Raw genomic sequence first — 23,020 nt, 5'->3', positions numbered from 1 at the left:
GCTTTGTGTGGCCTTCAGGATTGCAATAGAAGTCCAATGGTACGTCTAAGTATGCAAGCAGCGGACTTGAGGTGCCGCTAGTGGGCATCTCAATACAAATCACTGAGGCTGCGACACTTGCATATTTTCTCACGACCGCTGCATACAGGAGAGCAGCTGCGACGGGATTAGCGTCCACCTCTGATCTAGGCCCATAGTATAACAAATCTATCTTAGATCCAGATTTTCAGGGCTTGCTGGAGTTTTCAGATGCCCAAATTCAACTTAGCCCCCAGATTACCACCTATGCTGTAAACTGCTGCTTTGTTGGTAGATAATAATTTGTATACACATAATATACTTGTTATACCTGAGCAGGGTGATGTTTTTCCGAGGAACTTCCTTCAGTTCACTTAAACCAGCTCCTTTCCCAGCAAAGCAGTAGTTAGGGTTGTAATCGGTCATGATGATGGAACTGCGGATCTTGCTCAGTTTATACTCCGTGCTCTGTAACCTCACCCGGGCGCCCTCCAGCTGCTTCTTTTTACGGTGGTAAACTGGCAAGAGAGAGGATGAAAGGTCAAGGAAACCAGCATATAGACACTTGGGTTTACTATTTCAAAATATCATATAGGGGCATATTTACCAGAGTCATTTTGCGGGAAGCCTCCTAAAAACAGCTGTTATGGGGGGAATCCCCATAAAAGTTAAGTATTCCCATTATTTAAGAAGGGGGTACAGTAGCAGGAGTAGTTCCTCTATTTCTGGCTGCAAAAGCTGAATTTTGACATTTACAAAGCATTCTGAAGTTTGCCACCTGCAGCTAACGTCACCTTCGGAGAGGGGCTTTAGTATTAAAAAGTGGACCTTCTTTTTGAAAAGAATTTTAGAATGTTTTCATGACTGCTGCCATTGATTTCTGCCTCTGGGGAGGTCACGAGGCAGTGCCATTATAGATCTGACAGCTGTTATATACACTTTGCCAGAGATTGCACCTTAAAAATAAAGAGGTGGGGAGTGTATATTACATATATAAACTCCAACAATTGGAATTTCCATTTAAAACAATTAGTTAACAAGTGCAGAGTGGCTGAGGAGCAGCACGCAAGCTTTGCTAGTGGTGCTGGGCATCTAGATTCCCATCAGTGTGCAAGTGTTTGGCGAGTGAGGTTTGCATTAGCTGATGGAAGGAATGGGGTGTGGCAAAGGAATTCATTGCTAAGCATACAGTAAATGCATTGGTACAGCTATTTTGGTCAAGCAATAAAAAAAATTGCAGAACAATGCAAAAATAGGAAATAATTTTGTGGAGCACCATCATTGAAAGGAGATAAAAGAGTGGCAAGGGCATAGTTTGCTGTGGGGAGGGGCACATTGCCATTCTTTGCTGGCATACATTTATGCCAGCAAAGAATGTGGAATGTGGGAGAAGCAGAGGCAGATCTACTGTGAAACTAAGGAAGCTTAAGCTTCAGGGCCCCTAACCCCGAAGCCAATTTTTTTTCAATGAGTGAATTTTTAAACAAAATCAATTGAGATTTTTAAGTGTGTGTTATTAAAATAAGGTTAATCAAGTGACAGAATCATAAGCCAATGGGTTGAAGTACTTGACCTTAGAATATGCTCTACAGTAGTTCATGTAGGGGGGGGGGGGTTCTGAGTACCCAGAACCCACCCCCCCCTGATCAGTATTGGCCAGCAGACACTCTATCTCTGGCTCTGACCAGAGGATGGCTCTTATGAGCCGGCCAGGCGCAGAATAGAGAGCTGCTGTCAGTGTCACTGCTGAGTGCAGTACTGCCAGGTGCCACTAGATGCTCCCATCTCCATTTGTGCTGTCACATCTGCCAGAAGTCAGCCCTGCAGTGCTGACCACAAACTGAAGGCATGCAGCTCAGAGGCGGGAGCACGGAGCGTGGGAGAAGAGACCTGATTCAGGGGGATTCCAGAGATCCCACTCAGTAGGAGGATCAATAGCTGGGTTCCTACAGAGGAAGTGAATAAGTTTTGGTTTTGTCTCTCTCTCTGGGGGGTTTCTACAGCCATCTATCTATGTACAGTCTCTCACTTTCTGGGGGATTTATCTATCTATCTATCTATCTATCTATCTATCTATCTAGTCTCCTATCTATCAATCTACAGTATCTCACACTCTGGGGGTTTCTACATCTATGTATCTATCTATCTATCTATCTATCTATCTATCTATCTATCTATCTATCTATCTATCTATCTATCTATCTATCTATCTATCTATCTATCTATCGTATCTCACTATCTGGGGGGTTTATATATATATATATATATATATATATATATATATCTATATATCTATATCTATCTATCTATCTACAGTGTCTCACTCTCTGGGGGGTTCAGGCTGGTGGTGGTTCTATAATGGTGTGGGGTGTGTTCACGTGGCATGGGTTGGGTCCGCTGGTCTGCCTGAACATGTCATTGACTGGTAACTGCTACGTTGCATTGCTTGATAACCATTTGCAGCCCTTCATGGACTTCATGTACCCCCACAACAATGGAATATTCCAACAGGATAATGCATCATGTCATCAGTCCCAAGTTGTACAGAATTGATTAGAAAGTTCTGACGAATGGTGCGGCCACCATATTTGCTTGACATGAACCAAATTGAGCATTTATGGGACGTTGTGGAGATGTCCATTCACACCCAAGATCCTGCACCTACAAATATCAGGGAGCTGTGGGAAGCTATCCAGACAGCATGGGTCAACATGTCTTCCAGAGGTCTTCCGTCCACTTGTGCAATCAATGCCATGTCGAGTTACTGCACATCGCCGGGCTAGAAGGGGTCCGACACAATATTAGGCATCTATCCATCTATCTATCCATGACTTTTGGCACTTCAGTGTATAATACAGTATATAGATTGTCTCATGTAATGTTTGAGATATCAGTCAACTACAGCTCCTTATTCACCTTATCCCGGTCAGAATCCCGATGCCGACATCACGACAGGGTTAGAATACCGACACTTTGTTGGTCGGTATCCTAACCCTCCCTGGTGCCTAACCCTAACCTCCCCCTATTGCCTAAATCTAACCTCCCCCTCCCTGCACCCTAAACCTAACCCTCCCCTCTCAGTGTCTAACCCTCTCCCTAGTGCCTAACCCCTAACCCAGGACGTGCAGTTAGAGTAGGCAGGGGAGGCAGAACCCCCTCTGTCATACTCCAGAGATTTGATATAAAAATTATTAGACTAATACAAAGAAGATATTTATAACTTATAAACATCTTCTTTGTTTATTGTAATCATTTATGAATGGACACTGAAGCTTAGTATAGGGAGGGGAGAGTTACAGTGAGTAGGGGGTGAGACAGGCTCCCAGCACTCAAACCTATCTCCGTGTGTGCCTCCCCAGCCATTGACCTCAGCACACATCACTGCCCTAATCCTCCCCCCCAACCCTGCTACTTACCTTCGGTTGGGCTGCCAGCGCCGAAATTCTGACAAGTGTCAGGGTTCCGGCATCGGCATTCTGACCACCGGGATCCCAGTGGTCGGGATATTGACCGCATCCTCTTATTTTAATTTGCTTATACACACTGCCTCTGATCATTTTAATTGGTTCTGTTCCTGTTATCAATATAAATGTTGACACCTGACTTACAGTATTACTAAATAACATATATGTTATTTTTAGAATATTCTTACATGTGTATGCCAAAATATTCTTTGTAAAAGCATCTAATGGCTAAAGTCAAAGCTGTTTTTTTTTAATTATTCATGATAGAGCTATTAAATTTAAAATCTAATGTACATTTTTTTTTATAGAACTGCAAAAATGTAAATTCCATTTGGCCTCTAGTGTCTACCCACAATTTCACAAAATACAAACGTACCAAATGACAGGCTTCCACAAGCAAAGATCACTCCAAGTATTACTGTTGCAATAAGGACTGCTAGAATGAGGGGAAGAGGGAGCTGCCTATCTGGAATGGGTTCTTTAGGTCCTGAAAAAAAAAAATGTTTATGAGTCACTACGCTCAATTTAAGAATTATAGATTCAACATATATGTTACATGATCGTTTGAAACATACGGATATATCAAATGGTAACACTGGCTTATATCCAGCTGTACCCAACATTTCACCAAAGTTGAAATTTAAAGTGCGCACATTACACATATACAGCGAAGGCAGCCATATTGAATACAACTATTAATTATGCCAGGAACCAGGGTCATAGGGAGGTGTGTGCGAGGGGCACCGTCGCTTCCCCACGGCCCCTGCATCTGGTTAGCAGGGTGCCTGGAATGTCACCCTGCGGCCAGTAGCACTTTTTTCAGGAGAATCCAAAGAATGTATGTACCCTGCAGTGTATAGAGTCACTCGGAGCGTAAAGGCAACTCTACACTATCTCCTGCCAGTGGCTCTTCACCCACGGTCAGTACTAGGGTGTTTGGCAACCCCCTGCAAACTATAAATTTATGCCCACCTACAAATATGTCCTCTTGGCATGTCTCATATTTATACCTTATTCACGTTTTGTCACACAGTACAGCCCCTTATTCACCTAATGCCACACATTACAGCCCCTTATTCACCTTATGCCACACCGTAGTACCCCTTATACACTTTATGCCACACAGTACTGCCCCTTATTCTCCTTACGCCACACAGAAGTACTTCTTATACACATTATGCCACACTGTAGTACCCCTTATACACATTATGCCACACAGTAGTACCCCTTATACACATTATGCCACACAGTAGAGCCCCTTAGAGACACATTATGCCACACAGTATTACCCTTTATACACATTATGCCACACAGTACAGCCCCTTATAAACATTACACCACACAGTACAGCCCTTTATTCACCTCATGTCATACAGCAGTACCTCTTACACACATTATGCCACACAGTAGTACCCATTATACACATTATGCCACACAGTACAGCCCCTTATTTACCTTATATCACACAGCAGTACCTCATAAACATTATGCCACACAGTAGAGCCCCTTATTCATCTTATGCCACACAATAGTACCCCTTATACACATTATACCACACAGTACTGCCCCTTATTCTCCTTACGCCACACAGAAGTACATCTTATGCACATTATGCCACACTGTATTACCCCTTATACACATTCTGCCACACAGTATTACCCCTTATACACATTCTGCCACACTGTAGTACCCCTTATACACATTATGCAACACAGTAGTACCCCTTATACACATTATGCAACACAGTAGTACCCCTTATACACATTCTGCCACACAGTATTACCCCTTAGACACATTATGCCACAGTATTACTCCTTATACACATTATGCCACACAGTAGAGCCCTTTTTACACATTACACCACACAGTACAGCCCTTTATTCACCTCATGTCACACAGCAGTACCTCTTACACACATTATGCCACACAGTAGTACCCATTATACACATTATGCCGCACAGTACAGCCCCTTATTCACCTTATATCATACAGCAGTACCTCTTATAAACATTATGCCACACAGTAGAGCCCCTTATTCATCTTATGCCACACAGTAGTACCCCTTATACACATTATGCCACACAGTAGTACCCCTTATACACATTATGCCACACAGTAGTACCCCTTATACACATTATGCCACACAGTAGTACCCCTTATACACATTATACCACACAGTAGTACCCCTTATACACATTATGCCACACAGGAGAGCTTCTTATTCATCTTATGCCACACAGTAGTACCCCTTATACACATTATGCAACACAGTAGTACCCCTTATACACATTCTGCCACACAGTATTACCCCTTAGACACATTATGCCACAGTATTACTCCTTATACACATTATGCCACACAGTAGAGCCCTTTTTACACATTACACCACACAGTACAGCCCTTTATTCACCTCATGTCACACAGCAGTACCTCTTACACACATTATGCCACACAGTAGTACTCATTATACACATTATGCCACACAGTACAGCCCCTTATTCACCTTATATCACACAGCAGTACCTCTTATAAACATTATGCCACACAGTAGAGCCCCTTATTCATCTTATGCCACACAGTAGTACCCCTTATACACATTATGCCACACAGTAGTACCCCTTATACACATTATGCCACACAGGAGAGCTTCTTATTCATCTTATGCCACACAGTAGTACCCCTTATACACATTATGCAACACAGTAGTACCCCTTATACACATTCTGCCACACAGTATTACCCCTTAAACACATTATGCCACAGTATTACTCCTTATACACATTATGCCACACAGTAGAGCCCTTTTTACACATTACACCACACAGTACAGCCCTTTATTCACCTCATGTCACACAGCAGTACCTCTTACACACATTATGCCACACAGTAGTACCCATTATACACATTATGCCACACAGTACAGCCCCTTATTCACCTTACATCACACAGCAGTACCTCTTATAAACATTATGCCACACAGTAGAGCCCCTTATTCATCTTATGCCACACAGTAGTACCCCTTATACACATTATGCCACACAGTAGTACCCCTTATACACATTATACCACACAGTAGTACCCCTTATACACATTATGCCGCACAGGAGAGCTTCTTATGCATCTTATGCCACACAGTAGTACCCCTTATACACATTATGCCACACAGTAGAACACTTATATACAAATGATTCCACATAGTAGAGCCCCTTATACACATTATGCCACACAGCCGAGCCCCTTCTTCATCTTATGCCAAACAGTAATACACCTAATACATATTATGTAATATAGAGCCCCTTATTCACATTATGCTACACAGTAGGGGCTCTCTTACCTATCTGTTACTAAAGTGTAGACTAGGCCTAATGCCCAGCCACTCACCAGGGGCTCAGTTTATTGCCTACCCACCTTAGGGTGCATAAAGTCACCTGTGCCTAATACCCAGAGTCACTTTTACTTGTGGCATCGGCAATCTGCCCCCCTAACATGCTCCACAGACCTGTGGCCTGATTGCACCCATGGGTCTAATGCCCAACACCTGGTGGTCTAGGTAGGAGGAGTGATAAACTACCGGTGGCCAAGGCCACTTACTGATTAGTTGGGAGAGGCTGCAGTTGTGAGCTTCATTTAGCTTTTTGCTTCCCAACACCTGCAGCACTCTCCGGGCTTCATTTTCTTTCTTCTGCCACTGGCCCATCCTGGCCAGTGGCGCCATCTCCTGGCCTCTTACAAAACCAGCAGAGCTCAAGCGACGCCCTCTTCTATTGACTGCCACCACCATACTGAAGGTTCCTCTCAGCGGTCTCTGACATCAGATGCCATGAACGGGCGGTGCTACATCGCGGCTGCTTCCAATTGGCTACCAATCACAGTTCGCACCAAATAGCCCCTGCTGCCCTCTGATTGGCTTGCATCACATTTAAACTGGCACTGCACCCGCTTGCCGAGCGCTTATTAAAATAGTATTCGATGCTGCAGCTGGTTTCAGGTCAGGACGGCACCTCTTCAGCCTGGCGCCCTCCTGCAATGCTAACCCCTGCTTATGGCATAGTGCCGACCCTGGGCCCTCACCCTCCAGTAACGTCATGGGTTCAGAAGCAGGGCAAACACAGGGCGGCAGGCAGGGGAGGATTTACGAGTCAGGATACCCCTAGTCACAACAGCAACGTCCTCCCCCAATTATATAATTGTCATTGTTTGGTTATGAGACCTAATTTGGCAATTTCCAGTTTAACTTAATATGTTGATTTGGTTCTTAGTAAAGTGTCAGTTAAATACATATTAGTTCAGCCAACACAATGTCTTCCTCCACTGCGTACAGGTGTTAGATTCTCTTAAACAAACAATGACAGATTGAGGACTCAAACCCTGCCCTATTCAGATTTAAAGGAATACACACAAATTTGTAGTTTTTACCTATACATGTGATGTTGTCACTCCCCAGCATAGTCCCAATCTCACAAAAACACACTACTCTGCGCTCAATATCCTTGTTACAGCGTCCAGATTTGCAATGGCTGCAGTTCAAGAACAACTGAATATGTGCTTCTCCATCATTCTCCATTGCTGTGGAAATAAAAGTAGAAAAGCCGCAAGTTAAAGGACAAGTAGGAACTTTTTAATTATATCAACATTTAGCTCCCCCGTGCCAACCAAAACATAGAGGTGTCCCCCAAAGACTGAATCCGTTGTATAGACAGAAGACATCATCAGACCTGTCCATCTGATTAACAACATCAACTATTACAGCAATTTTAGGAGTTGGGTATATAAAAGCATAGATATGTTTCTCTAGAATTACTTTCCATATCAACATCAATTACTTTGTAACATTAGTTCTCCCCTGAGAGACTGCATTACAGTAGCCTTCCAATTCTTCCAACCATCCGCCCCTCTAACTTCTATTCTACTTTCTCTCACAAATACTTGGCTCTATTATTATACATAACCTGGTTTACAACATAAATTCAAAACAGATGATGAAGACAAGAAGCCGGAGAGGCCGGACGGTCGCAGGAATGATTTTGGTTGAATTATTGCTTGCTTTTGTTTGTGTATTTGAAATCAGTGATCTCACCAGCCAAGGGCTGAAGATACATTTCTCCAGATGGATTTATGAATGAAACCCCGTTCTGCCCATCGACAGATATATCATCCAGTTGGGATGTGTGTCCTCCTATAAATAAATGGAATATTGGTGAACAAAATAACAATACTTTCCTAGTCTGCTAGAACTTGTACACATGGGTGTTAAGCATTTAGCGATTCATGTAGTGTTGCACACATGCACATTTTTTCTGACATAAAATATGCATTCCCGTATAACATATTCACAAAAAAATACTAGGTATTGGGGTTAGAGCCTAAAGGTTAATGGCAATGTGAAGAAGCAGGCCAGGCTGCTATGACGAGAGCACAGCTGTTATTTCTGTTGTAGTGCCTCTGATGGCCCAGCCTCAATCACAGCCTGAGCCTCGGGGGAATGAGCACTAATTGGAGGGAATTATTACCATGTGTTCACTCTAGAACCCTGCACCTGTCACAATCCATGCAGTTCCTCTTTCCTGCCTGGGGTGGTGCTGTCTGCTCCGGTGTTACCTCTGTAGATGTAACAAGGTGTATTTACTTAGATCTGCATAAAGTTTGGGTTTACAACTGCAGAGTATTTTGTTAGACCTGCACAAATTGTGTAGAACTGCACACTGTATTATGCCCTACATGCAGGTACATACAGTACTACAGGACAGGTAGCTATACAAATATTACAGTTGTGGATGCGTCCATGATTACTGAATTTCTGTTGTACGCCTTATGGAGTTACTCCAGTGCTCCATAAAATAACTAATAAGCAAAAGGGGATAGAGACAGGCACGTGCGTAGCGATGGTATGGTGTAAAGGTGCCCACCAACTGAATTTACTGAATATAGGTGCTGATTCAGAGACGCAGTAAAGTGATTTTTTGCTACTGTGTATGCGACTATGCTGCACCGTGCAAACTTCCCGATTGTGGGCCTGAATCAGCAAGGAACGCACGCACTTGGCCGATGTTATTGCTCTGCGCATGCATTGCAGTGCGCGTGCGCAAGCTACCTGGTGCGATCTGGTAAGCGTACGCAGACTACACGCAGCGTGTACGCAGACCCCTTCCGATATTGATTGACAGGAAGTGTCGTTTGTGGGGGGTGGTCGGGCGAACACAGGCGCGCCTGTGCGTTAAGACGCCATTTTAGGGGCGTCCATAATTAAGCCAGTGCGGTGACGGACGCAGTGATGAGACTCCGTGCACACAGGAAGTTGCCAATTCAGCGCTAATTACTTTTCAGATGTTAAAGTTCACGCTAATTACCCCTAAAAATTGGGATATTGCATAACATATGGAGTAATAATCAAACAGGTGGAATAGAAGCCAAAAGACTGGAATTCAAGCGATTGAAGAAGGACGTTGAATCCAAAATGCATCGTGCAGATACCTTGTTGACTACACGGGGTTCCTGATATGTTGACCTGGAAGGCTCTATGCTTGTAATGTGTCGCTGAACTCCTGACTTTTGGCTTCTATTCCACCTGTTTGCACACACCACTAGCCCTCAAGGGTACAATATAGGAACAACCCAGAGTTGTATTTTTCATTGTTTTTGTACTTTATGCTGAAATCTGTTATTATATATCTGTATGGACTTCAATTAAATGCCACTCCCCACCCCCCACTGCACTAAACCAATTCATACTGGCTGCCGGCTCCCTCACCACTGTGGAACGCAAACCGGAAGTTGTCATCTGCTCCAGCTACCGGGCACTTCCAGGGTCTGTTAGCCAGAAGATGGATCACTCTGGAGCCCCCGCAAGGCAAATGGGTCCAGCCCGATTCACCCTGCAGCACCTGACAGGTCAGTCTTCTGTGGTGGGCTGGGGCAATTAATGTGGGGACAAATGTGTTTTATTTTTTTCCTGTGGGGGCCAATTTGTTTTATTTTTTTCCCATAGGGGCTAATGTTTTTTTTTTTTAATTACTTTAGAGGGATGAAATATATCTAGCCCTCTATGTCCAGCTCAATACTGCCCCATATGTTTATTTTTATTTCTCTTTAATTTGCCCCCATATACTGGACACGGCCCCTCCCTGGCACACTTGGGGGGAGGGGTGCTGTAACACACACGTGCTCCGGGTTCCGTGGCTACACACTCTGCTCTCATGCCCTCAATGTACTGCAGTTTCACGTTAATGCCCTAGACCCTCCTATTTGTAATGTACCGGTAGAGCAACTAGAAAAAAACAGAAAAGATGTGCATATGTGTACTGATCATTGGTTTTGCACAAAGACTCATCTTTATGTCCCACAAACAGGCATATGGAGCTATAAAGCAGGTCCTATTTGGCTATCTAAATAATATAGATAATGTAAAGTACAGAGCACATTAGGAGATCTATTAATACTGTTGCCCTACCGTGGTATCCTCCTCCTCCTCCACCAGAAGTACAAGGACCTCCTCCGCCACCAAAACCACCATATGTGTTCCACTGTAGGTTGTTCCTTGCCTGGTAGCAGGACTGGCCCCCAGCTGACCCTTCAAGAAGAGACTTCCCAGCCCACGGTAACTCAGTGATGTCACTCCAGCCCCCGCCTCCACCTGCAGAGGAAATAGGACAACATTAGAAACAAGTTATAAAGTTGATAGAATATGCAGGGAGAGCGGTATCTAGTGCTGCGCACCACTGTTCAGACTTATGTATAAAATTACCTATATAATTAAAATAGATACTACAGCTGTATTCTCTATCAAGAATGAAATGACCTGGGGTGGCAGATTCGTGTTCATTCTTTGGTAGAAGTGATAGTTACGGTTTCGCCTCACTGGTCTTGGAGTCCCTCGGGCATTGCCACCAGCCAGTAATGAGTTTTCCACACATTGGCTGCTTATAATGAAGGGAGCCCCTAGGCCACAGGCATGTAAACCATAGGCTTTGATAGTGCAACTTAGTGGCCCAATGTACTCTCATTTCTATCTGTTTGCAGGCATTATCAATGCTGGAACACATGAAAAATGCATGTATGAACTATATGTGAAGTCAACATTGTAAAATAAAGCTCCCATCTCACAGCATAAACTGCCACTCCCATGTCTAGAGTCAGAGGCATTCTATGAAGAAGATGGAACCCGTGTGCAGTCTCCATGTGAGCCCCCATCACTCCGGCACATGCGCACTGAAGAAAGAGTGGATCTGTGTCAGAGTCTTGTGAGCATTCCCATATATCTCTGGCACCATTTCCTAGTGACTTCTCTTCTGCGCTCATACAGATCTAAGTGTTTTCTTCAGCTGCCTCGCAAGGCAAGTCTAGGCAATGGGTGCAGGGCTATTATAGATACGCCTCTAAGTATGAGGAGTCTATTTACTAAGCAGTGTTAGGAGACAGAGTGAAAAGTGATAAGGTGCCAGCCAATCAGCTCCTCAGTGGCGGGCTGGGCCTGGGGGCAGGGTGCCATGTGCCCCCCGGGCCGCAGCGTCATGCGGGCCGGTGCAGTCTGTGTCGCTGTGACACAGACTGCACTGCGTGTGTAGCGCTGACCGGACGGAGTTCGGTCAGCGCTACACTGACAAACACACAGCCGCCGGTTCCGGCAGCTGTGTGTTTGTTGTAAGCAGCAGCCAATGAGAGTCTGTCAGACTCTCATTAGCTGCTGCTGCTGCGCCCACTGCGGGAGCCGCTCCATCTTCCGGCTCCCGCAGTGGGCAATGGGAGAGACGTCATGATGTCATATGACATCTCTCCCATAATGCAGAGTGGCCCGGCCCGGGAGGACAGACGGAGGAGCAGATGGCGGGAGCGGGGATTCAGGTAAGTGTTTTTTTTTATTATGCGTGTCTACTGGGGGGGGGGGTCTGGCACTACTGGGGGCACTACTACTACTGGGGGCATTACAAGGGGGGTGGGGGACTACAACTACTGGGGGCACTACAAAGGGGGGACTACTACTACTGGGGGCACTACAAGTGGGAACTACTACTGGGGGCACTACAAGGTGGAGGGGACTACTGCTACTGGAGGCACTATAAGGGGACTACTACTACTGGGGGCACTACAAGGGGGGTGGGGGACTACTACTACTGGGGACTACTACTACTGGGGACACTACAAGGGGGGGGACTACTACTACTGGGGACACTACAAGGGGGGGACTACTACTGATGGGGGCACTACAAGGAGGGGACTACTACTAATGGGGGCACTACAAGGAGGGGACTACTACTAATGGGGGCACTACAAAGGGGGGGACTACTACTAATGGGGGCACTGCAAAGGGGGGGGACTACTACTACTGGGGGCACTACAAAGGGGGGGAACTACTACTACTGGGGGCACTACAAAGGGGGGGGGAACTACTACTGGGGGCACTACTGGAGGCCTGCATAAGGGTGTTCTCTCCTGTGGCACACGGGGGCACTGCATATGGGCACTACGACAGGGGGCTGCCCTAATCTTTATTTTTACCTTACATTAATCCCATATGGACCCGTCTCCTCCCTGGAACACTTGAGGGGGGGGGGCGCCGTAGCACGCATATTCTTCGGACACCCTGGCTACACGCTACTCCTCTGCCAGGGCCGCCTGCATGCATTTGCCCCCCGGGCTAAAAGTTGCCAGCCAGCCCCTGCAGCTCCTAACTGTCATCTCGCAGGCTGTGTTTGAAAAATGACAGTTGGGAGCGGATTGGCTGGCACCTTATCACTTTTCACTATGTCTTCTAACACTGCTTAGTAAATAGGCCCCTGAGTAACATGCACACAGCTCACATGGCCACAGCATGTCCTTTTACTTCATAAAACTGGCATGGAGAATGTCTGTCAGTCATAATACACAGGCAAAGAACACTTGTGCTACTAAATACAGATAATAAATACAGGTTACTCAATTCTAGTGAAATACAGGTGGAACAATTGTATCTGATAAGGTATTAATTATACCATATGTAACATATTATGCTATATACGTGCATCTGGCAATACCTCATTAAAGTCTTAAAGACATCCGTCTAACTACAATGAAATTGATTTTTTATGAAGAGTTGAAATGAAAAGCAGATACAACAAATGGAAGAATTACTACTGACCCAAAGGATAACCCCAATTCTATCATAGTCATAGAATTACATTCTGTATATCAACCATTCATACAAACAGTTTATGTAATGGAAAGCAGAAGCCATTTTATAACCCACATATATATATATATATATATATATATATATATAAATGAAACTATAAACATGCTATATATCTTCTGCAGAAAATTGTCATTTAAACTATTTGTTATACAGACTTGTCATTTAAAAGTACATTAAAGTTGAATATAAACATCTTTAATAAAGATCCTGGAATTCCTAAGCAAACAGTTTTACAAAATATTGGAACGATATTAAAGGAACTTTAGGAAAATAAATATTTTTAATGACATGGGCTTATTTCATGTAAGAGAGTGGTGATCTATTCTGAGGGGGTGTTGAAGTGCAAAACTAATGTGGAAATGGTACATTTGTGATGGATGTACATTTTCTCTTCTGTAACTGATCCCAGATACTGTAGCACCATATTCTATGTGAAGAAGACATCTTTGCAGATGTGCATAGAATTTGGCAGTACAATGTTCAGAGACCTTTACTCACTCTAAGGGGCTTTTTTATCAGTTTACTATTTACTAATGTTACTATTCACGGTGACAGGAATGGGTTTTGGGGCTAATTACTATGTTTCCTAATGCTGGAACAACTGCACCTATAAGTGGCTGTCCTAGTGAAGCCTACCACTAACACTGCTAATAATACTGCCAACGGTTCTGATCAGGCAGTGTTACTGCGCATGCACACTGTGAGGGCTGGTCTGAAGATGGCGTTTTCAGACCTTGGTAAATAGCACAACCGCGATGTACCCATATATTGTATGGGGGCTGTGGTGTGCTCCAGTAATTACTGGAATGCAGGAGATATCTGCAATAGTTATGGTTTAGAGGCTTAATAAATAGCCTCTTTACTTAATTTAGTGGAAATCCTGTGGGATACCACAAGATTACTGGTGCAAGTAGGATTGATAAATAGGCCCCTAAGTGTGAACCAGTACTACAACTAACAATATCTCTGTATACTGTACATATTCTTGCTGCTGTTGTTGTTGAATGGTTTTATGCTTTTCATAACATTCTCATACATTTCTTAATATCGCCATTGTGCCGGAATGTTATATATATGTATAACTTCATTTATTTTGTGAAATCGTTATTTGCAATTCATTTTATATTAATCTGTTATTAATCTGTTTTATTGGAATGAACAGATATGTTTAATACAAATACATCATGTATGTATAGTTATACATGATTGTCTTCAATTTAAGTTTTACTGTGAAATAAAACCACAAACAATATTAATATACGGGCACGCCCCTAATTTAATGTCAGATATTTGTGTTACTTTGCATAATGCTCAGAGTGTATAAGGTGTGTGAAATCAGTGTGACCTGTGCGTAGTGATCAGTGTCTATCAGATGTGTGATATCACTGTGTCCTGTGTGTAGTGATCAGTGTGTGTCGGGTATGTGATATCAGTCTGACTTGTGTATTGTGATCAGTGTGTATCAGGTATTTGATATCAGTGTGACCTGTATATAGTGTTCAGTGTCTGGCAGGTGTATGATATCAGTGTGACCTGTGTGATAAGCATCTACAATGTGTGTGATATCAGTGTGACCTGTGTGTAGCGATCAATCACTTCTCATTTTTACGCAATATGGTGGGAGACACAGGCGTGCTGGACAATATTGCTGTTTGGGGCCGCAGGTGCGGTGTGCATGTGAAGAGACTGCGGCCGGGAGACACCGTGTCACAGCAAGACCCTTCTATACAAACTGCTGTCCTCCAGGATTATTATGGACAGCCCTTTAGACAATACTGTACAGTGGCGTGCCTCTCCCCTGAGCTGTGTGTGTGTATATTTTATATACATCGTACAGTACCTTGGTGTGTGGTGATCATGATGGCCTGTTAATGATGTCTTGATAAAGATCCCGAGAGGATTGAAATGTCGACTGACCATTATTATGGAAATTCTGTGAGTTGAATAAACTGGATGTTTTACTATATTATGGTGAGTGCCTGTTCCAGATTTGTATATCTATATATGGGTTGGGTACGGGATTCCAGCGCTCAGGACCCTGGCGGCCAGAATCCCAGTGCCAGCATCCAACAGGGTTAGGATACCGACACCTGTCGGTCAGTATCTTAACCTTCTCCCTCTCCCTACACCTAACCCTCCCTCCCCGGTGTCTAAACCTAACCTCCCCCTCTAGTGCCTAAACCTAACCTCCCCCTCCCCGCACCCTAAAAATAACCCTCCAACCTTAGTGAGTGCCTAAACCTAACCCTCCCCCTAGTGCCTAACCCTAACCCCCAACCACGTATTCCCGCTACTTACCTTCAGGATACTGGCGGCCGGGATTCTGACAGGTGTTCTGATTCCGGCGCCAGCATTGTGAGTGCCGGAATCCCAGTGGTCGGTATTATGACCGCATCCCATATGTGTGTATATATATGATACCAGCTGAAGGACCTGGCTTTGTTCCGGTTTTAAATCTTCATTATTAAGTTTTATTATGTGATGTTGTCCAAATTCATCCAATGGCCCAGAACAGGCTCCCTGACACACTCTGCCATGAGGTCGACCGGGACCTCAACCCCCAAGTATGTCTAGTATGTCTTCTGGATCCCCACCACTCCATTATGCATCCCAGACCAATTGCCACTCCTCTGTGAAGTTTTCATGCAAATCCATCCAGTGGAAGGTGCAGGACAGGCTGTCCGGGTCAAAGTTCTACCCAGCATACACCAACGGGAGGTCCAACCGGGACCTCAACACCCTAGTATGTCTTCTGGGATCCAATGTTACAACTCTGTGAATTTTATCTAGTGGAAGGCTCAGAACAGGCTCCTCGGGTGCGTACTGGCTCCCTGAGTCAAAGTTCTGCCTGGTGCACTCCGCCGTGAGGTCCGACTGGGACCCCAACCACTCCATTATGGATCTTAGACCAATTGCCACCCCTCTGTGAAGCTTCCATCCAAATCCATCCAGTGGAAGGCCCAGACAGGCTTCCCGGGTCAAAGTTCTGCCCAGAGTCCCCAGGTCAAAGTTCTGCCCAGTGTACACCAATGGGAGGTCCAACTGGGACCTCAACCCCCTAGTATGTCTTCTGGGACCCAGTGTTACCACTCTGTGAAGTTTTCGTCCAAATCCATCCAGTGGAGGGCTCAGAACAGTTAAAGTTCTGCCCAGCGTACACTAACGGGAGGTCAAACCGGTACTCTAACCCCTCTAAATCCTGTCCAGGATGAAGCTGAACTACCTTGCCTTTATTTAATCCCAATTGGTGTAGTTGTGCCCGAATGCATATCCTGACAGACAAACAAACAGACCAATGAATTTTATATATAAGATTTATACACAAATTATACAGTATGTTAGTCTGGCATCTAAAGACACTGGAAGTGGGCATCTCAGTCCTTACACATTTGGACGCACCATTGTACACCAGGGAAGGGCTAGTGGCATTAGTATAAAGTCATAGATACAGCTGCGGCAAAGGACGCAAGATGGCCGCGACTGCGTCTGACTCAGAGTCAGGCCCACAATAGGGAATACAAAACAAATAGAGCAACATTTTGGTGTAAGAAGCTGCACGGAGCAGGAGGAGTATAATGGAGGAAAGTGCAGGAGGGGGCAGGGATGCCAGGCGTAGATACAGCAGGGCAGCCTGTGTAAATGACTGCATGCTGCCTATCTAAAGCAACAGGCAGTACACAAACCAGCCTACAAAGGTGTCAGCCCAAATAAATAGATTTAGGACTGGACCACCATCCCCTGGCACCCCTGCAAGTGGCCTTTGGCACCCTTGTAAGTTACCCGATGCTTAAAAAACTTTACTTAAAAAACTAAGTTACGGCACCCAGTTTATGAACTACTGATGTTTAGTGATCAGTGAATGTAAGCTGTGTGACATCCGTGTAGGGATGGCAATATACAGTATGTTGTTGTTGAGTGGATTTGTATGTATTTTATAATACTCTGACAATATTTAAATATCATTATTGTGGTAGTATTTATTGCCCAGTCTTAGTATAGTCAATGGCGTCGCTATGGGGGTGCGGGCCTCGGAGGGGGTGACAGCAAAATGCCGGCTCCTCCCCAGTGACAGGAGCCGGGTGCTGCAGTGTGATATTCTCCTGCAGCACTCGGCTCCTGTCACAAAGGAGGAGCGCACAGTGTAGGAACAACTAGCCTCCGTGGGCAGCCCAGTATCACCGGGGATGCTGGACACGCCCCGAAGGGATTTCCCACAAGGCCACGCCCCCTTTATGGTAGACCACACCCCTTTTCTGACACGTGAGAGGATATGGACTGCGCACCAGGTGTCACCACACCCGGTGATACCTCTGAGAATAGTTAATATAACTGCATTTATTTTGTTATATAATTGTTTGCAATGTGTTCTATAATAATTAGGGATGTGCAGGCTCGGATAGGTTCGAGTTTGCACGTTGAGTTCGGATTTTTCCCTCCAAAAAAACGGAACTCAGAAAGAGGCAAAATGTCATCTTACATGGACGAACATCATCATTCCTGGACTTTTGTCCAGGAATGATGATGTTCGTCCATGTAAGATGACGTTTTGCCTCTTTCTGAGTTCCGTTTTTTTGGAGGGAAAAATCCGAACTCAACGTGCAAACTCGAACCTATCCGAGCCTGCACATCCCTAATAATAATTATATAAAATATGGAAATTAACATCCAAAATACAAAGACATACTGTACTGTGGGCCTGATTCAGCAAGGAATGCATGCTAGCAGACGCAAGCACCCAGCAGCTGCGAGAATATGCTAATAAAGGCACCGCAGCACAAGATGCAGACGCCCAGCCCCATATTAAACCGCCCATCTCCCTTTACTCAAAGCCTGATCAGTACGCAAGATAGCGTAAACATCGGTAACATTGAGAACCATCGGCCACATTTGCATAATAGTGGTTGACCTGACCTTGTGCAGGATCTTGGCAACTTCCGGAGTCTGATCACTGCGTCCATCGCATCACTGGCTCAATTATGGACGCCCCTAAAACGGCGTCCCAACGCACAGGCACGCCTGCGTTCGCACGACCACCCCCCGTCACCACCCACAAACGGCACTTCCTGACAGTCAACATCGGAGGTGGTCTGCGTACTCACTGCGAGTAGTCTTCGTACCCTTACCAGCTCACACAGGGTAGTTTGCGCACGCACAGTGCGATGCATACGCATGTGCAGTACAAAAACATCGGCCAAGCTCGTGCGTTCTTTCCTGTGCTTTGCTTACTGAATCAGGCCCTGTATGTATATTTATTAGAGATGTGCGGTTTGGTTTTCCTGAAAAACTAACAAACTTGAACTGCAGGGTTCCGACTAGAACAGAGGGCCTGATTCAGAGCCGGACGCTCTTTCAGAGCGCTCGCTCTGAATCAGTGCCCGGCCTGCTTTCCAAACGGGGCGAGCTGTCAATCAACATCGACAGCTTGCCCCCTTTGGAAAGAGACCCGCTACGACCGGCGCTGTCGGTCGTAGCGGGTCTCACGCATGCGCACGAAGGAGCCGGCTCCCTCGTGCGCATGCGCACTTGACAAACATCGAGGCGGCCGTGCGGTCGTAGACCGTACGGCCGCCTCTGAATGAAGACCTGACTACCCCTAATTTTAGTAGCTGCTTGGTCAAATAGATCATCTCAGAGACTGTACACCGGCCCCTTCCTCACTTAATAAGACTCTGTTTGAAGGGTATATTTTGTCTGGATTTTGGTAGCTGTGTACTATGATATTACAGAAAGTGTGTGATCCCCTCACAGTCTCCACTAACAGGTTGTATTTACAAGGAATGCAGAGATACAACTGTTAGCCATGATCTCCTATAGGATAATTATGGCTGTGCTAATCTCCTCTCCTATGTTATGTAATTGTAGGTATAGAATAGTGGTCAACACAAAGCAGAAGACAAATGCACATTGCACTTACCAGGGGGATGGGGTGGTTACAGAAGAAAAAGCATTTATTTATTCTTATCCAGTAATATTTCAACTGCTCTTTGAAATTAGTTCATACAAAATATTAAAGCACACCAAAGAAGTAAGCAAATTGGGCAATGCAGTGTTGGAGGCAATATGGGCGTACATTGATCAAAGACACGTGCTTGCACCTATGAAAAGCTGTATGCACCCCTGCATCGGTAACATATGTGCAAGCTTATTACATGACATCATTATCAGCGTATACTGGCAGCTGAAGTCATACTGGTATATGTAATATAACTTCAGACCATACTTACCGACTTTCCGGCCCCTTCCAGGAATGCTGACACTTCAAAGCAGGTTGGCTGACACTTTACAGCAGGTGGGTGTGGCATCGTCATAGGTGGGCGGTGCAGGGGCATGGCGGCTCGCTTGCGTCATTGTGCACCCTGCCCCCGCTATACAGTATCGATATTACAGACACTGTAAAGCAGGGGTGGTGCTACGATGACGCAATTTAACACGAAATGCGTCATCGTCCCCCCCGGACAGCCCATTTTTGCTCAGTAACTGGGTTGCAACGGTGGTGGCGGTGGTGGCGTGTGGTACGAAAAACTACAGGGAAGGGGAGGGGGTGCGGGAAGGTGCTGGCTGGCTGCAGGAGACTTGCCTTCTCTGCCGGGCAACCAGGAGTGCCACACGATTTTCGGGAGCCTCCTGGCTGGTCCAGACAAGTATGCTTCAAGCAAGTTAATTTATGCTCACAAGCACTTTGTCAACTCTGTCCCATAGTGAATAATTATTTCTTATTCCTCAGGGCATGTATCAGGTATAGATGTGCCCTCATACAGCCATTGTCTTTACGCCATATGGCACAAGATGCATTGAGCATCTGAGATGCCCCGACATTCGTAACGTACTCTTTCACTAAATATTACATCTTAGTCGCATTGTAGCCGCATACAAAGCTGCACGCAATGTACCAGGAACACTAAGTTGCGGCCTTTTTTTGCATAGGAATTAGTAAAACAAAGTCGCAGATTTGTAATGTGGAGGGGAGGAATAGCTGCAGCTGCTTGTATCGGAAATTTTTTTTGCACAGAGCCGCAAACAGATGTACTGCAAACCCCAATGGTCAATGTACATTAGCAAAGTAGTTTTGTTGCCTCTTGCAGTTTTTAGTGGTGCAAATAAGATGCAACTTTTAAAAAAGGACGATTGCTGCAACTAAGTGGCAATGACCTTGGCATGCCAACAGATGCTATTTGGCACACCTTGAGCAACGGTTTATGAGGACACATCTGTCATACAGTTTGCTATTCTGTATGAACAGTTTCAACTAAGGGGTATATTTACTAAAGTTTTTTTTAAGTTGAGTTGGTGCCTATAGCAACCAATCAGATTCTACTTATCATTTACCTAGGACCTTCTAGAGGATAATAGCTAGAATCTGACTGGACAACAACTCCACTTCTAAAAGCCTGCACTTTAGTAAATATAGCTGCATACACACACAACGATTTTGTTACCAACCATTTTCTGAACGATTTTCTGAATGATTTTCTGTCAGATTATCTGTCAGATTTTTTAAACTGTAATGAATGATTTTTTTGAACTACAAACGATTTTTGCATATTCCCTTAATGAAAATCGTTGAGTTGGTCAGTTTGACTGAACTACAATCTACAAATGTGAACACGCATGAACGATAATCGTTCATCGTTTTAACTTAGAAAGTGAACGATTTTTTCAACGATTGAACGATAAACGATATCGTTAACGATAATCGTTCAAAAAATCGTTGTGTGTGTATGCACCTTAAGTGTTATGTTATTTTGGCAAACGTCAAAAAGGTTCGCTAAAAACTCAGCAATATGCACTTTTGATTCTTCTTTTTGTTGTATGAATTGCAATATACCTTATCAAACACATTGAACTTTAGTGGGGGGAAAATACTACTATTACTAAATACACAGCAGCATCTTGTGCAGACTGATTTGGTTCACACTGTGATATATAATAGAAGAAATGGTCATTCTGTCCCCTTTGCCAGCCTTCTCCCCACCCCCATGTGCTGCAATATAACATCCATTGCTTTACACCTTTATTCAGCACATAATGGCCCTCATTCAGAGCCACTCGCTAGCGGCAGTACGCTCGTTCCGAGCGATGTTCGCACATCTGCGCATGCGTACGGTTTTTAGTACGCATGCGCGAACCAGTCAGTGCGGCCGAAAATCGTTGGTACGCAATATAGCGAGGGCCTGCTATTTTGAGTGACAGAATGAGGCGTATGTGGGTGGTAACAGGGGAAGGTGCTTGAAAACGGGGAGTGGAGATCCGAACGCAGGCGTGCTTAAAGGTCAAAACGGGCGTTTTAAGGGAGTGCATAATTAATACAGCAGCGTCATTGACCACGTCACTGGGTTTTTTTTAACTCAGAACTGCTCGCAAAATAGCGGTTGAAAACACCAACCACAAGAATAGCGAGCAGTTCATACGCTGTACGATGTACTCGATTAATCTAATAAATAGCGGACATGACGTATGGTGCGTGCGGCCAGGGGGCGTTTTTATCAAAAAAACGAGCGTATGTTTTGCTCGCTCGTTCAGACTTAGAGGTGGGAACAGACTGCAATTTGCGAACGGATCATTTGAATAGCCACCCCTTGTTTTTGAACGAACGACCACAAATAGCGAACGGCTCTGAATCAGGCCCAATGTTACTGTGTTGTAAATGACTCGTGTTCTCTCTGTACCTGCTGCTCCGCTCTTTCCGTTCATCCCAGGACTCGCCATATTGCTTTCAAACGGCTCTTCTTGTTTATAGTCTGAGGAATCATCTGGATCTTCTAGGTAAGCTTTTCCTCCTCCCCCTGCGCCAACCAGTAATGGCATAAACACGCCATTTACCTCCTTCAACAGAAAGAGCAATACAAAGGTCACACACTGAAATAACTGGCCCATTAAGGGGTGTCTAATAAATAATGCGTCTGTGCAAATCTTGTGTCTTATTTATTTTCTGGCCTTATGATGAGAAATACAGTTCCTGTGGTCGGTGACCTGTGTATGGGAACGCATATCTTACTGGTGCTATTAAGGCGATGGCATGTGCATGAAGACAAAGTCATTTAAAATAAAATCCAGGAAATGCTGAAGACAAGGTGAATACTTTCTAATAGCTGCTGATAACTAGGACAAGTCCAACCTGTACTTCATACTAGGTAGTTAAAGAGGCAAATAGTTTTTCTTATTTATGACAAGTTTTACTTTAACTACATACACTTTTTATATCCCCAGATATTTAACCAACCTCTAACAGGATTGCAGCAACGCACCATGAGAGCTGACAGACAAGCCAGGGGTCAAAGACAGATGTCAGTGCTGTTAACTGAAACTAGACTAAACTATCCAGAAACAGTCTTGCACACACATGGCCTGACTCAGCTCCGGAGGGAGGTGCTAT

At 44.7% G+C, this 23,020-nt stretch overlaps 1 protein-coding gene across 1 annotated transcript in view; it reads right to left on the bottom strand.

Moving 5' to 3' along the window:
• LOC148451017 (tyrosine-protein kinase receptor-like) overlaps positions 1-22,470 on the bottom strand; it is a gene marked incomplete at its 5' end in the record, with an annotated part of 36,405 nt that extends 13,935 nt beyond the window's left edge. Inside the window, 6 exon segments of the mRNA XM_088462375.1 lie at positions 350-536; positions 3,859-3,969; positions 7,899-8,048; positions 8,560-8,658; positions 10,930-11,112; positions 22,314-22,470. Coding sequence (XP_088318501.1) covers positions 350-536; positions 3,859-3,969; positions 7,899-8,048; positions 8,560-8,658; positions 10,930-11,112; positions 22,314-22,470 — 887 coding nt within the window.
• Between the last annotated feature and the right edge of the window lie 550 nt (positions 22,471-23,020).

This window comes from Taudactylus pleione, unplaced genomic scaffold (genome assembly GCF_031769625.1).
Source record: "Taudactylus pleione unplaced genomic scaffold, aTauple2 ptg001213l, whole genome shotgun sequence".
In the NCBI taxonomy this organism is placed as follows: domain Eukaryota; kingdom Metazoa; phylum Chordata; class Amphibia; order Anura; family Myobatrachidae; genus Taudactylus; species Taudactylus pleione.
The sequence above is the reverse complement of the archived record's forward strand: the minus strand, read 5'-3'. Positions and strand labels throughout refer to the sequence as shown.